Below are 17686 nucleotides of genomic sequence, written 5' to 3'. Positions count from 1 at the left end.
GATCCAGCGAGCAACTGACTGCTTCAAAGCAGGGCATCCAATTTTATTGGGATCATAGAGAACGAACAGCGAGTCTAATTTCCTGTGACGAGCTGTTCTCTTTACATATACCTTCAAAGCCCTCACAACTTCCAAAGACTTTGAAGTAGCAGAGGTGTCCATTATAACCGGAACCACAATAGATTGGTTGATGTGAAATGCGGACACCACCTTAGGAAGAAATTGCTGACGAGTCCTGAGTTCAGCTCTGTCCTCATGGAAAATTAAGTAGGGGCTCTTGTAAAACAATGCCCCCAGCTCTGACACACGTCTTGCTGAAGCCAAGGCCAGCAGCATGAAGGTCTTCCACGTAAGGTACTTTACATCCACCTCCTGTAACGGTTCAAACCAGTCCGATTGGAGTAAGTGCAGAACCAAATAGAGATCCCAAGATGCCGTGGGAGGCACAAAGGGAGGTTGGATGTGCAAAACACCTTTCAAGAACGTCTGGACCTCAGGGAGAGAAGGCAATTGTTTCTGAAAGTAAATAGACAAGGCCTAAATCTTGACTTTAATGGATGCTAGACGTAGGGCCACATCCACTCCCGACTGCAGAAAAAGCAGGAAATGTCCCAGATGAAATTACACTGCAGAATATTGTCTGCTTTCACACCAAAAGACATACTTCTTCCATATACGGTGGTAATGTTTAGACGTTACCCCCTTCCTAGCTTGGATCATAGTCAGGATGACCTTGTCAGGAATCCCTCTCCTGTCTAGAATCAGCCGTTCAACTTCCATGCCGTTAAATGTAGCCACGGTAAGTCTTGATAGACGAACGGGCCCTGTTGCAGAAGATCATCGCGAAAAGATAGAGGGCACGGATCTTCGATCAGCATCTTGAGAAGATCCGCGTACCAGGCCCTTCGAGGCCAGTCCGGAGCAATGAGGATTGCTTGAACCTTTTCCCTTTTTATTCTCTTTAGAATTCTTGGGATCAGAGGAAGTGGAGGAAACACGTACACCAGCTGGTAGACCCACGGAGTTGCCACTGCTTGTGGGTCTCTCGACCTGGAACAATACCACTAGCGCTTCTTGTTGAATTGAGAGGCCATCATTTTGATCTGTGGATTTCCCCCCCGACGTGTCAACCACTAGAACACCTCCGGGTGAAGGCCCCACTCCCCCGGGTGCAGGTCATGTCTGCTGAGGAAGTCTGCTTCCCAGTTGTCTACTCCCGGAATGAAGACCACGACAATGCCACGGCGTGTTTTTCTGCCCAAAGAAGAATTATTGATACCTCTGACATTGCTGCTCTGCTTTTCGTTCCGCCCTGTCGGTTTATGTACATTACCGCCGTCGCATTGTTCGACTAGACTTGAATGGCCTGATTCCGAAGTAGAGATGAGGCCTGCAGAAGGGTGTTGTAGATAGCCCTGAGTTCCAGGATGTTTATTGGAAGGATGACTTCCTGAATTTACCATCTTCCTTGAAACTGCACCCCCTGGGTGACTACTCACCAACCTCTGAGGCTTGCATCTGTGGTTAGCAGAATCCAATTCTGAATCCTGAACCTCGACGAGGTGAGAAGTCTGTAGCCACCACAGAAGGAAGATCCTGGCTCTTGGCGATAGATGGATCCTCTGGTGCATGTGAAGATGCGATCCGGACCATTTGTCCAATAGATCCAATGGAAGGGCCTCACATGAAACCTTCCGTACTGAAGCACCTCGTAAGAGGCCACCATTTCCCCCAGAAGGCAAATGCACACAGATGCACCGAGATCCGGGTTGGTTTCAGGACAGCCCGAACCATCGACTGGATTACCATAGCCTTTTCAAAGGGAAGAAACACTCTCTGAGACTCTGTGTCCAGTATCATTCCCAGGAAAGTAAAGATCTGTGTCAGTTCCAGGTGAGATTTTGGTAAGTTCAGAATCCACCCGTGATACAGGGGTAGTCTGGTTGAGAGGCCAATGCTGTCCAACAACCGCTCCCTGGACAATGCCTTTATCAGAAGTAGTGATGAGCGGATTCGGTTTTACTCGGTTTTACTCGGTTTTACTCGGTTCTCAAAACGGCATCTTATTGGCTCACGGATGTCACGTGTTTTGGATAGCCAATAAGATGCCGTTTTGAGAACCGAGTAAAACCGAGTAAAACCGAACCTCGCTCATCACTAATCAGAAGATCGTCCAGGTACGGAATTATGTTCACTCCCAGTTTGCGGAGTAGAAACGTCATCTCTGCCATCATTTAGGTGAACACTCTCAGTGCTGTGTAGAGACCAAATGGCAGGGCCTGGAACTGGTAGTGACAGTCCTGCAGTGCAAACCGTAGATAAGGCTGATGAGGCGGCCAGATCATAATGTGAAGGTACGCACCCTTGATATCCAAAGAAACGAGGAATTCCCCCTCCTCCAGGCCTGAGATCACAGCTCTCAGAGACTCAATCTTGAAATTGAACACTCGTAAGTACGGGTTCAATGATTTGAGGTTCCGAATTGGTCTTACCAAACCGTCCGGTTTCAGTACTACAAACAAGTTGGAATAATACCCCTTGTTTTGCAGAAGACGTGGAACTAGAACAATGACCTGAGTCTGTACCAGTTTTTGAATGGCGTCCTGTAAAGTTATACTTGCCTCTTGTGAAACTGGTAAGCCTGCATTTCTCTCCACCCACTGCATGTGCATGGAGGCTAATTCAGAATTAAGTAATTGTAATTCCTGGAAGCAGCAGTGATAACGTTGTATGGTAAAGCAGCAGTGATAGCGTTGTATGGTAAAGCAGCAGGAGGCATCTATTACAAGTAGACCATACTTGCCTACCTTGCTGACCCTTCCTCCTGGAACTCCAGTCTGTAGCCCTGGGAAATAAGATATATGATTCAGGAACCTGGCACGAACTTGTCCAGATGTGACTGAAGAATTTTAGTCGGACTCCCACCTGCCAGTCTTCCAGGCATCGCAGTCCACCATCATGCTGAAGGTTTTGAGGAAGCAGATTTTGAGCCGTGTTCCTGTGAACCGGCAGTTGCCCGTTTTGCTGGTTTACCTCTATCGGCTCTGGTTGCTGTAGAAGAACCTCTGGGTTTGCCCCTAAACTTGGCCATCCGAAAGGACTGTAAATTGGGACCTGAGTAAGCTTTCCTAGCTTGGCGAGCTGCAAAAGGAAGATATGCGGACTTACCCAGAATAGCTTTGGAGACCCATTTGTCTAGTTCATCTCCAAATAAGGCCTCTCCTGTGAAAGGGTAGGCCTTCCATGCCTTTCCTGGAGTCCGCTGGCATAGCCATAAGCCCCTGCGTGCTGACACTGCTATAGCAGTGGTGCATGCATTCAGCAAGCCTATTTCATTTATGGATTCCACCATAAAGTTCGCAGAGTCCTGTATATGTTGCAGGAGTAAAATAATCTCCCCGTGAGGCAAGGTATCTAACCCCTCAATTAAGTTACCCGACCATTTGGCAATGGCTCTTGTAATCCAACCACATGCTATAGTGGGTCTCTGGGCCACCCCAGCAGCTATATACAATGATTTGAGTGTGGTCTTAATTTTACGATCAGCCACTTCTTTCAGGGAGGCTGTCTTTCCGGGACAGGCAATACAATTTTCCGTGACAGCCTGGATACTGATGCATCCACTATCGGTGGATTTTCCCATGTTTTCCTATTCTTAGGAGGAAAAGGAAAAGATAACAACCTTTCAGGGATTTGAAATTTCCTATCAGGATTAACCCACGGTTCTTCAAACAGGGTATTTAGTTCCTTTGACACAGGAAAAGTGGCTGAGGATTTCCTTTTTATATTAAAATAAGATTCCTCAGTCTCCTCTGTCATCTTATCAGGGATACGCAGAACTTCTCTGATAGCCTCTATTCCCTGTGACAGAGTACCCTCCCCCACCTCCATGTCTGACCCCTCATCATCAGAGTCAGACTGCAGGATATGGGCCAAAGTACATTTTTGCGGACAAATGGCAGGGGACTGAGACGCTGGTTTGGGTACTGAGTCTCTTTTAATAAACTCAGTCATAGATTAAGTATTGCGTCTCTTTCTCATTGCGAGACAATTTAGTAGAAATGTTGGAAATCATTCCCCTAATGGAGTCCAGCCATGCTGGTTCTGCCCCGCTAGCCGGGGAAGGGATACTACAATAAGTACACACTAGTGAATCCCCTGGAGAAGAGGAACACTGTGCCTTACATGAAACACTCTTTGCTTGACATACTGTAACAGTGACAGCACACACACACACACACACAGGAAAAGGTTAAATGCACAATTAACCCACAAAGAGCCCTTCCAGGGAGACAGAGAGAGAGTATGGAGCCAGCACATGGCACCCTTACCACTAATGCCAAGCTTAGCCGGGTCGCAGACTAAGTACCTTGATAAGTACCTAGATCCTCTCCGGAGTCAGCGTCTGTGTCAGCTGTAGAGGGAAAATGGCACGGGTGAGCTGCTGGATCCACTCATAGTGAAGCCCCGCCCCTTCAATGGCGCGTGGTCTTCCCGCTCTTTTTTATACTGGCTGTTTGTGTCTGAGTGCATAAAATGGAGACAGGCTCCTTTTATGGCTTTGTTGCCAGTCTGGGTACTGTGTCCGCTGTTCAGCGTCTGTGTCCTTACACAGCGGGAGACGCAGTCCGCCCCGTTCAGAAGCTGTGCACCTCCGTACCCTCATGCCGCCATAATGGCCGTCGACCCGCTAACCGGGACGGCGGCTTAGAACTAACCACTCTTTCTTCTGGCTCTGTTAGGGGTGGCGGCGTGCTGCAGGAATGTACGTTGGCCGTGGTGAGGCTTGCGAATAGTTCTCTCAGGAGCTAGTGTCCTGACAGCGGGGAACGGGACCATTAACCCAGAGAGAGATTGAGCCGCTCATCCCCCCTTCCCCCAAAGCAGGCAGGCTGGTGCCATCCAGTCCTGTCTGAAAACAAGAAAGACAGAAAATAAATGCAGAAAACTCTTCAGGAGCTTCCAGAGACGTGACCGGCTCCTCCGGTCACATTTTCTAAACAGAGTCTGGTAGGAGGGGCATAGAGGGAGGAGCCAGCGCACACTATCAAATTTTTAAGGTGCCCATGGCTCCTAGTGGACCCGTCTATACCCCATGGTACTAAATGGATTCCCAGTATCCCCTAGGACGTAAGAGAAATAACAGCACTTATATTAGCCAAGAAGTGTTCCTTATTATACTGCGATACGTATGTGGCACAGCGTAGCGCACACATTGCAAGTGGATCCCCACTAGAATACATGGGAGCTTGAGCGCCTTCCATTCACTTCAGTGTATAACATAGCGTATACACCGCGGTCTCTGTGCAATGCAGCGACAGACTAAACAGACACATCTGTACAATATACAGATAAGTTTTCATATATCTAGTATTTATACGCAAATGGCACAAGAAGCCTGGCTTGACAGATGCTCTGAGGTGTAGTGTACAATAAGTTTCTTTACATTTTGAGTTATATTATACGTATTGCAGGAATGGTAAAACACACAAAGTGGACTACAGACATTGGGTTGCGACTTTAACAGCACAGGAATTAATTTTAAACACATACAAAGTCACAGAAGCACAATGGAACTCGGCATGAGAAAAAGATGTCGCCACTGCATCATAGCACTTCTTACATCGATTCATTTGCGTACAAATGTTGCACATTAAACTGATCAGTGTAACCTAGCAAAGTAGTTTTGTTGTTTCCAGTTTTATTTATGCGAATAAGAAGCACATTTTCAGAGTTTAAGACGATAGGCATGGTCAAGTTGCCCGGGACCTGGCATATCGAGAGGGGTATTTGCCGTGACTTTAGCCACAGTGTATGAGGACATAACTGTATTATACATTGTATATTGCGGTTTTGATAAATAAATCTCAGCTGCATGCAAGAAAACATTTCACATTAACTATTCATCCACACAAGGTAGTTTCTCTTTTTTTGGAGGTACTGTAGGTTTTCAACAGTGAATGAATCACAAAACTGCATAAAAGATAAAGTACATATTTTTTAAATTTTCATATACACTAAAATGAACTAAATGCAAATATTTATATGAACATAAAATTTATTATTAGTTTATACACCATTGACACTTTGATACAAAACACCACAGTGCTTATAAATAGCACACACTTAAAAAACAAAACAAAAAATCATGTAAGTGAACATAGAGTAGAAGCAAAAAGAAATCTTTCTTACTCTGACAGTAATTTACCCTGAAGTACACAAATTGTATTTATAACAAAGTCAGAGTTTACTTTGCTGACATTTTAACACTGCAACAACCTAGTTCACATAAATAGGATTACAATACTGTACACAAGGCTATTAAAATATATTATAAAACAAATATATTACATTAAATTGTAAATAATTTTGAGAAATAAAGAATTTTAGACATTGCAGCTCTATATATTTTTCATAAGTCGTACCCGCAAAAAATACAGATTTTGCCATGAAGCAATGTGAGGGTGCTGCTTCCAGCCTGGTACATACATGAACATTACAATAAACAGTAATCAAATTACAGATTTTTATGAACCACAAACATTTAAGTTAATTTGTTTTTATAGAATCAAATATATATTCTTCCCTGCCAGTGTAAAGGACATGAAAGATATTGTGTTAGAACATTCTCAGCAATTGTCACATTGTTATTTATGAAAGTGACTGTTATAGTAAATGCCCTGTTTGTGCTCTCAGTAATAAGTATTGTTTTATGTCATAATTTGCAGTATGTTTATATTGATAACATAGGGAATTTGAGGCAATCTTGATAAAATACTAAAACATAAGTGCTTAGTAAATAATTAATAAATAAAACCACTGAACAGGGTCTATTCCATTAACCTAAAATAAACTGCTAGTGACTCTAGAATTCAGGGTATGAAAGCCAACTCCTTGACGTGTGTGTGTATGTGTGTGTATATATATATATATATATATATATATATATATACACACACACACACACACAGTTGTGCTCATAAGTTTACATACCCTAGCAGAATTTGTGATTTTCTGGCCATTTGTCAGAGAATATGAATGATAACTCACAAACTTTTCTTTCACTCATGATTAGTGGTTGGGTGAAGCCATTTATTGTCAAACAACTGTTTACTCTTTTTAAATCACTATGACAACAGAAACTACCCAAATGACCCTGATCAAACGTTTACATACCCTGGAGATTTTAGCCTGATAACATGCACACAAGTTGACACAAACGGGTTTGAATGGCTGCTAAAGGTAACCATCCTCACATGTGATCTGTTTACTTGTAATCAGTGTGTGTGTATAAAAGGTCAGTGAGTTTCTGGACTCCTGAAAGACCCTTGCATCTTTCATCCAGTGCTGCACTGACGTGTCTGGATTGGGGAAAGCAAAAGAATTGTCAAAGGATCTGCAGGAAAAGGTAATTGAACTGTATAAAACAGGAAAGGGATATAACAAGATATCCAAGCAATTGAGAATGCCAATCAGCAGTGTTCAAACTCTAATTAAGAAGTGGAAAATTAGGGATTTTGTGGAAACCAATTCACGGTCAGGTAGACCAACAAAAATGTCAGCCACAACTGCCAGGAAAATTGTTCGGAATGCAAAGAAAAATCCACAAATAACTTCAGCTGAAATACAAGACTCTCTGAAAAAAAAGTGGTGTGGTTGTTTCAAGATGTACAATAAGGAGGCATTTGAAGAAAAATGGGCTGCATGGTCGAGTCGCCAGAAGAAAGTCATTACTACGCAAATGCCACAAAGCATCCCGCTTACAATACTCCAAACAGCACAGAGAAAAGCCTTAAAACTTCTGGAACAAAGTAATTTGGAGTGATGAGACCAAAATTGAACGTTTTGCCTACAACCATAAACGTTACATTTGGAGAGGAGTCAACAAGGCCTATGATGAAAGGTACACCATTCCTACTGTAAAACACGGAGGTGGATCGCTGATGTTTTGGGGATGTGGGAGCTACAAAGGCACTGGAAACTTGGTCAAAATTGATGGCAAGATGAGTGCAGCATGTTATCAGAAAATACTGGAGGAAAATTTGCACTCATCATCCCGGAAGCTGCGCATGGGACGTACTTGGACGTTCCAACATGACTATGATCCAAAACACAAGGCCAAGTCGACCTGTCATTGGCTACAGCAGAATCAATAAAGTGAGGGTTCTGGAGTGGCCATCTCAGTCTCCTGACCTCAATATCATTGAGCCACTCTGGGGAGATCTCAAACGTGCAGTTCATGCAAGACAGCCAAAGAATTTACAGGAACTTGTAGGCTTTTTGCCAAGAAGAATGGGCAGCTTTACCATCTGAAAAAATAAAGAGCCTCATCCACAACTACCACAAAAGACTTCAAGCTGTCATTGATGTTAAAGGGGGCAATACCCAGTATTAAGAACTGGGGTATGTAAACTTTTGATCAGGGTCATTTGGGTAGTTTCTGTTGTCATTATGATCTAAAAAGAGTAAACACAGTTGTTTGACAATAAATGGCTTCACCCAACCACTAACCATGAGTGAAAGAAAAGTTTGTGAGTTCAGTCATATTCTCCGACAAATAGCCAGAAAATCACAAATTCTGCTAGGGTATGTAAACTTATGAGCACAATTGTATGTGTGTGTGTGTATATATATACACACACACACACACACACACACACACACACACAGAGAGAGAAAGAATATTTTAAAATGTATTTTTTAAGAAAAAGAATGTGATCACATTTTAAGGCAGAGGATAGATTTAACTTCGTTCAAAAGATTTGGGTCTACTATGAACATTATTTACATGGTTTGGAAAAGTCATCTTACACAAAATAATAATTGGAATTTAAATGAATACAATATGTAACATTTGCTAATGGACAATAAGATATTAATATTGGTGATCCACCTTTCTTGTGACATTAATAAATTATGATTCATAGAGGGAGATGTTATATAGTGGCACTTAACATGATGTTTGCAGATAACAGAGAAAGTGATTATTCTCTGCTTTATCTGCCTTCATACATACATTTTAATTGTAAAGGCCCGTACACACTGGTCGATATATCGGCCAATCTCTTGAACGGCCGATATATCGCGGGACTGTCGGCCAGTGTGTACAGCCGATACGTCTGTGAACTCCGTTGTTCACAGACGTATCGCGTCGGCCGCGCAGCACAGCCGACGGCCAATATATCTACCGATATATTGGCGCGTCGCTGTGTGTGTACGGGGCGGTCGGCCGACCGCCCGTACACATGCTGCGGCGGCCGGCGGTGATTGACAGCTTTACTGGCCCGCCCAGTTCATGATGTCAGTCCCCGACGGATCGGGCAGGGTTTATGCACAGAACACTGCCCGATCCGTCCACAGATATATCTGCAGATCAATTGATCTGAAGATATATCTACTAGTGTGTACCCACCTTAAGTGTTAAATAGTGCTGGTTTTAGCACTTATCACCTTTTCTTACATCTACCCCATAGTTTTGTAAAGCAGAGTTATTATATACCCAGTATTGTTTGATTACTGTTGTTTTCAATTGTAAAGCACAGCTGAATATGCTGATGCTTATGTAACTGTTAAGAATAACAATTATATAGAATTACTAGTATGCTCCTAACAATGGGTCCTTACACACCTAGCCTCAATATGCCATGTGTTACGTGAGGCCCTGTGCGACTGAGCCGTTCCGAGAGGTGTAGCATATTCTCTCTTTACATTTTGTGTACTTAATCGCATAGCAGACACAGCAAAACACCATTAATAGAGACGCTGGGCTGCTACTATTAACGTACAGAAATACAAAGTTGTAGATAAAGCACAATGGAATTTGGCGTGAGGAAAGCTATGGCAGCTGCATCGCAGCACTTTGTAAACAGATTCAGACTCAGTCGCACACCGGTGTACAAATGTCGCACATCAAAAATGTGATCAGTTCAAAGTAGTTTTATCACTCAGCCTTATTTGTGCGAAAAAGATGCACATTTTGAAGCCACAGTGTATGAGCACACATTTGCAGATTAAAGCACTGGTTGTGTAGAAATGAAGTGTACTGTAGCTCGCATCTCTTGCTATTCTGTCAGCACATTTACAGCTGGTGGTAGAAGACCTAGAAGAAAATAGTTAATTGTACAGTATAATTACAGTAAATTTCACTAGAATCTGGATAAATTAGGCTATTTCACAGAGTTGTGAGGTTCTAGCGGCACAATGTTACACTCTTCCTACGCTATTTTGCAGAGTGCCATTTCCTTGTCATTTCACAGAATTACAGTCCGAACAGAACTGGAACAATAATGGTCAGTGCATTCGGCTGTGGGACAAGAGTATGGCTGGTTACATTTAAGGCCAAACTCTATGGTTAAAAACGTACAATGTAGCAGCCATATGGCGACTGAGGCAAATATTTTACTACTGTAGCAGAATCTGTAATAGATTGTGTCTGGGATACAAATATGAAGAAAAGACCAACATTAACAGTTCCTGAGGTGTAATTCATGTGATAGACAATTTTAAAGATAGATGCCTTTGTCAAAATAACTTTATATTTCTGCTACACATAAGAAAACATCATGTGAAACTTGAGGTGACTACTTTCAGCTACATAAACTGGATAACCTATTTCTAACTAGCTTTGAAACTTACATGTGGGAGGTTTAGATGTCAAACCTTGAACTGAAGCCTTCAAATGTCGTACAAGGTGATTAAATAATGATAACATGAATTACTACCATAGGGATGCAGGAAAGAAGAGTTCACTGAACAATATTTATACAGTTGATGAAATTGCGGAAAATGGTGAAATATGTTCTTTTCAAATGCAATACAAACATGTGAACACCTTGATCACTGTGTTTAGTCACTACCTGGTAAGCAGGCAGTAATTTTGGTCAAGTCGTCTTCTAAAAAAATTCCATCTCCACCTCTATAGTTACATTACAAATAAAGCGCAGAATTTCACTATTTAAACTCTAACTAGCAGTAGAAAAAAAAAGTGAAAAAAAAAAAGATCTCAAAACCAAAATAAATACACAAAACACTTAAAGAAAATTAAATTAAAAAGCCAAACACTATTTAATTTTCTTCTGGCTTTATAAATGTTGCACACTGGTATATAGTTTGGCTTGTAAGCGTGCTTACTGCAGCATACTGCACAAGAGAATACTCATATAGGTCCTTCTTCATGCCCTAGTTTTTGCTACTGTCGAACTAGAAATTGGAATATTTCTTATGATGAACCTAGTGCCAAAGTTCTACATAACAAATTGAAGGGTTTAAACATTAATGCAGTGGATAAATAATAAAATGAGTCCCAAAAGCGGCGTTAGTGGGTTTTATATTGTGAACTATTTTATTGTTTAATACCCAATGTGGGTACATAGTGTTTCCAATTAGTCTCAAATTCTGTTAGTATATATATTGCTGTTATCCATACAAGCTTCAGAGTTTAGATCTTTTTCGAAGATACTCTCCACTAGTTCCATACAACTCCTTGTTGTCTTAAATCTCAAAAATGAACAAAAAGAGGACCATAGTGCAACAACGTAAAACAGATAATGGATAAAAATGATTTACACGGAGCACTCACATTTGGGATATTTTTAAGAGCATAAATCAACCGGTTGATATAGGACTTTCTATACATGCACACGTCAAAGCTCTGGTCTTTCCGGGAGATAGAGTTCATCAACTCCACACAACTCCTTGTTATTATGCATCTCAAAAAGGAGAAGGCCATTTTGCAACACCACATGGCATATAAAATAAAATGGATTCACACAGAACACTCACATTAAAAAAAAGTTAAGAAAGGCATATAGGAACCACACAGAGCGATATACTCAAAGACATAGCTTTACAGTGCAATAACGCCTACCCATCCAAACCATAAGGTTCACATTGGACTCGGACACAGACAGTGATGGTGGGGTAAAATAAAAGCACTGATCCAGAAGTCAGTCCATCAGAGGGTTTCTCATCAAACACTTGACATGTTAAAACATGTCAAGTGTTTGATGAGAACCCTCTGATGGACTGACTTCTGGACTCACAGGCACTACCTCAGAAGTGAATGAGGAGTGTCCATAGTTCCATATAAATACCCCTTTCAATTGAATAAACACTCCCCCTAAAGGCAGCCACATCCTCCTCAGTTTTCCTACACTTTCGCTGTCTGGAAGTGCGTCAGCAGCAAATCCAGAAGTGGACTTCAATGATCTGCGTTCCACCATTAGGAGCAGTACAGAAGAGAACACAGTGGAACGCAAATCGCGGAAGTCCACTTCGAATTTGCAAATTATGCACGTCCGAACTGCGACTCCAAAACATGTCAAATGTTTGATGAGAAACCCTCTGATGGACTGACTTCTGGACCGGTGCTTCTGTTTTACCCCACCATCACTGTCTCTGTCAGGGGCCACTGTGAACCTTATGGTTTGGATGGGTAGGCGTTACTGTACTGTGAAGCTGTGTCCTTGAGGATGCCACTCTGTGTGGCTGCTATATGCCTTTATCAACTTTTTTAATGTGAGTGTTCTGTGTGAATAAATTATATTTTATATGCCATGTGGTGTTGCACTACGGTCTTCTCCTTTTTGAGATGCATAATAACAAGGAGTTGTGTGGAGTTGACGAACTATATCTCCCGGAAAAACCAGAGCTTTGAAGTGTGTATGTAGAGAAAGTCCTTGAGGACATCATTCCATATGATTGATATATGCTCCCAAATGTGAGTGCTCTGTGCAAATCATTTTTATCCTTTATCTGTTATGCGGTATTGCACCATGGTATTCTCTTTGTGAAGAGCAACACTTTTGGGACTCTTTATTTATGTACATCTTTTTGGGTAATTGGTAATATTCCCTAGTTCCCATATGGGTAAGGTTGTCATTGCACAATCTTGTAAATACCTTTTCTGTATTAATTCAGTGGTTCACAAACTTTCTTGAATCACAACACCCTATAGTATTTTTTATTCACAGCAACCCTAGGCCAACGTTTTTTATTGAAAACTTCAGAAAAAAATTATTAAATCAAATAAACTGTGCTTACATGCCATTCTTAAGGTGCATACATACGGTGAGATATCGACTATCTCCGATTTTGACTATGCAATTTCCCTTGAACTTCCCCAGAGCACAGAAGCACTGATTTCGACTATCTGTACCTTCGATTTTGACTATGTGCCAATTTTGACTAAGTGCCAATTTTGACTATACTTAGTACTAGATAGTATACTATATAGTCAAGACTGACTTGCCTGCACAGTCTACCTTTCCTTGCAATACCGACCACGCGGGACCGTGCATCGGTATCGCAGCTGACTAAATACAGTGCGATTTGCACTAACTTTCCTTGCGATTTTGACTATATAGTCAAAATCGAAAGGATAAATCTCACCGTGTGTACACAACTTTAGGTTCAGTTACAGTATGTGGGTTTGGACATGGTTACGCTTCCGTTTGTCTACATATTTAATACCTGTCAGCAACTATCACAGATTTTCCCATCACACTGACAATAAATAATTTGTTTTGATCCTAAACCACCCACCCGTGGCACCCCTGCAAGTTCCCCAGACACACACTTTGGGAACCACTGCATTAACCTATATTTTACTGCATTTGGTACCCTGACGGAAGCATGTCTTTTTAAAGATCGAATTTACGTCAGATGACAAGACGGCCTTGTTTTTTGTCTAAAAAGATTGCAAGCACTACCACTGCAGTCACCAGTTGGTCCTTCATACTCCTGTTGTAATTCATGAATTAGCTAGTATTTAATTTTTTGATTAACAGTACTGAGATGTCAAGTTTCAGGGAGGATAGCTAAACATCAGTCTTTGCAGATATGCATCCAACCTATTGTTCTCTCCTCTAGCTCATCCCTATTTTCCAGCAAAGCCACACCTTGACTTACATCTCTATATCAGCTGTCATATTTACTTTTCTCAGGAACCAACATACTTTACAATGCGATCTATAGCAGCAAAGTGCCTTTAGTGCTCATTGTTATTAGAATCAATATACATAACAGTACATGTAAACAAATGTAAAGGAGACTTAAAATCACGGATTTCATGTCCCAGAAATATAAGATGCCAAGTTCAACAAAACTGTAGTGTTGCTCAACAGAGTTTTAATTGCATTTCAATATTGCCCTTTCTAAAGACTGATGAATAATTAGTCAGTAGTTCAACCAATCGGCATATAATCACAGCCTGACTAATCCATTACTCTCACATAACACTAGTCATATAAGGGATGAGAAGCATTTTGAGACCTTTCTTTAATCCAGTAAATATCTACTTTTTATAGTGCCATTTAATTGTTCTTACATTGTATTCTGAGTGCTGACACTTTTCACTAGAGACCAAGTGCATGCCATGCAGAGATTTGTTAGCAGGAGCTTAGACAAGGTTACACCGTTACAGATATGATATATACTACCGAATAGATATGTGTACATGCTATACAGCAAGTACTTGTCCTGTGTGGAAGTAGTTCGCTTGCTGACTAACGGGACAATCTCGGCATCGAAATACTGTCGGGATTCCAGCGTCAAAACACCGACAGCTGGCATCTCGATCGTCCTGCCGTGTGTGTGTGTGTTTGTGTGTGTGTGTGTGTGTGTGTGGTGGGGGGGGGGGTTAGGTACCAGAAGGGGGGTTAGGGTGCAGGCACGGGAAGGTTAGGGACTGGGGAATGAGGGTTAGGCATATAGAAGGGGGGTTAGGATGCAGGCACGGGAAGGTTAGGGACTGGGGAATGAGGGTTAAGCACATAGAAGGGGAGGTTAGGGTTAGGCACTAAGCGGGGAGGGTTAGGTTCAGGCAGCGGGGAAGGGAGGGTTAGGCACCAGGCGGTGAGGGATAGGCACCCACAAGGGAGGTTAGAGAAAAGTTGAGAGTTAGGGGGCTAAATGGTGGGCTGTCGGGATTCTGATGTACGCTGTTGCGGGATGCCGCTGTTGGTATGCTGACCACCGGTATCCCGGCCATCGGTAACTCATACTGAACCCGTCCAGTGTAAATGCAGTGTAGTATTGTTAATCTTTGGAACATCTAGTCATTGCTCAACACAGAAGCCATTTTAAATTAAATGATCTGCGTTTGTAAACAATTACTTACATTAAGTCAAACCACCTGAACTGTCTTGGCTGCTGTTGTAAGTGCTCTCTTATAATGTAGTTATAATATGGGAGCTACAAAAGATTAAAAACTATTCAGACTTGCCTTAGTGACTTAATAGCCTGCATCATTTGGACATTGCTTCTCTTCCACTCTGTGTGACGGGCATACTTACAGAAACAGAAAGAGGTGTCCAAATCACTGTAAACCAAATAAAACACAACAGCAACACTAATGTAAACATATATAAACCGCATTTTAAATTATTATGATTCATCACCCTGGTCTGTCAGATCCCACTCCCTACACACAATTTTCTTATTTCTGGTTAATATTAAGAAAACAAACAGCTTTGGCTACATTTAAACTTTACCTAAAATGAAAAAAAAACAAAACATAAAAATATATATAGATAGAGAGAGAGAGATTTGTTTGTGCTTTTGTTGGTACTGATCATTTAACAAAATTCTTGGAATGTTATTAGATATTGAAATCTATACTTGATAATTCTATTGGAATGTTACATTTTAATTTTTAAAATGTAAAAGTGTATTATAAAAAAATTCCTGCAACACATTGTTCATATTTCTATGTATATATATATATATATATATATATATATGTAGAAGACGGTCCGGCACTCCAATAACTGGTGCATTTGTCCCTGGTGCCCTCACTTTCCCATATATATATATTTCAGCTACTACAAATCTAATTTGTGCAATATTATTTCTGCATTTACAATTTGTTCATGTGCACATCGGTGAAAATGGAAATGTTAGATATCCACTCATGGAATTAACAAAAGGAAGACTTAAATTGAGCATTTATAACATGATAATTTTAGCTTTTAAGTCTATCTAAAATATCTAAATGATTATAGTCATATAACACACAATTTTGATGATTGTAAAATAAAAATGAGAGATTTCGGAGTATGAATTTTTGTTCTTGGCAAAACACATTTGTTTTGCACGGTCACTGAATCTTTCTTCCAGTTTAGTAATAAACATGATTTCAGTAGGTTCATTTTGAACTCTTGAGATAAGCAGACCAGAAGCAGGACTGTGAGGTCACCTATAGCTGTCCTTCTCAAGAAGGCTTTTAAATGATTAGTATGCATCTGCAGAGGAAATTTATTCCACATCAGAAGCATCATTGTCAGAAAGATGATAATTACTTCCCTTTACGCGAATATATTCTATATACCTCCCCTCATCAGAATCAGAGGCACCACATGTACAAAGTCTATTTTCAAATAAAGATTCAATTTCCTCCAGCTTCTTTCCTTTAGTCTCTGGTAGGCAGCCATAAATAAATAGGAGTCCAATAGAAGCAAACCCTGCATACAGGAAGAAAGCTCCTGTGAAAGAAAATAATACATAATGAGCATAATACACACACATAATCTATATACCAGTACTCTATAACCAACAACTTCTGGGGTGCAGCCTTCACTGATATCCAAATTGCACAGATCCACCTCAATACAAATGGGAAATAAATTTGCACTTTCAACAGTTTCTTGCAGTAAAAAGTGTCAATATGAAACTGTGTTGTTTTAGCCCCATGTGGGACATTTGTCAAGATGAACACAAACTTTACAGCAACATCCCACAGTAAGCTAAAACAGTGCTCCGATTTCCAAATGTGATATTACTGCATTAGTGGCTATAAAGAGGTTTATAGATACCCCTCCTTAAGAAAGTGTGTGCTCTAAAGCAGTCATCCTGGGACTGATAGGTGACGTGAGCGGTGATGGCTGTATGGACACAGATAACGAGTCAGGATCCCTTAGAAGCTTTACAAGTCGACAGCTGAGATGCCACGGTGATTGAACCTCTAAATTAAAGGGTAAGGAGGCAATATTATTACAATATTTCTTGGCTTTTGTGATGTGTGGCATATCTTGGAGTACTGATTACACAGGTGTTTTATAAGGCTCTATTTGTGTCTGCGCCAACATGTGAGCACAGGTAACTTTATAAAATAGTATTACACTATATATTGTTTTCCCCACCCTTGGCCCATAATACCTGTTGAACATTTGGTATTATAAAGGACATGCTGAGGAGGGAAGGAAAGGAATTGCAATAAGCCTGAATTACTTATAGTCTGGTATACATATTATATTTCATAAGGACTGTTATTCACACTGAAGATGCTGAGCCCTACCACAATTAACAAATAAATATATATATATATATACACACACACACACATACACACACACACACACACACATAGACGTGTCATCCATAGACCACTTTACAGCCATTTATGCAGTAATGTCACATTTTGAAATCACAGCGGTGTTATAAACTCCGCAATACGTGCATGACTTTTTTTTCATTGTTTTATCCTAGCCAAAAATATGATAAATGGATTTTCAATTGTGCATAACAATTGTTCTAAAATGCAAAAAAAAAACAATTAATGAAGAAAAAAAAACAAAAAACAACATTTTACTTCTATTTGGTGTATTGGTAATGATAAAGATATTAGAATATATTCTCTAAAGCATGTTAGCTTCAAATTCTGTAGAAAAAAATGCACAAGCATCAGAAA

At 40.8% G+C, this 17686-nt stretch overlaps 1 protein-coding gene across 3 annotated transcripts in view; it reads right to left on the bottom strand.

Annotated features, from left to right (window-relative positions):
• Positions 1 to 8550: 8550 nt before the first annotated feature.
• Positions 8551 to 17686, bottom strand: part of SLC2A13 (solute carrier family 2 member 13) — a 440469-nt gene continuing 431333 nt past the window's right edge. The window contains exons 10-12 of one of the 3 annotated variants that reach the window (XM_063927084.1): positions 16328 to 16481; positions 15224 to 15319; positions 8551 to 10099 (exon numbers count right to left, since the gene is read on the bottom strand). In XM_063927084.1, the coding sequence (XP_063783154.1) occupies positions 9922 to 10099; positions 15224 to 15319; positions 16328 to 16481 (428 nt within the window). In that variant the 3' untranslated portion in view covers positions 8551 to 9921. Of the gene's footprint in view, positions 10100 to 12627; positions 16482 to 17686 lie in introns of those variants that run through there. The other 2 variants (XM_063927085.1, XM_063927086.1) reach the window with 2 other exon arrangements.

The sequence above is a fragment of the Pseudophryne corroboree genome, chromosome 6 (genome assembly GCF_028390025.1).
Source record: "Pseudophryne corroboree isolate aPseCor3 chromosome 6, aPseCor3.hap2, whole genome shotgun sequence".
In the NCBI taxonomy this organism is placed as follows: domain Eukaryota; kingdom Metazoa; phylum Chordata; class Amphibia; order Anura; family Myobatrachidae; genus Pseudophryne; species Pseudophryne corroboree.
Note: the sequence above shows the minus strand (reverse complement) of the source record. Positions and strands in the feature narration are given on the sequence as shown.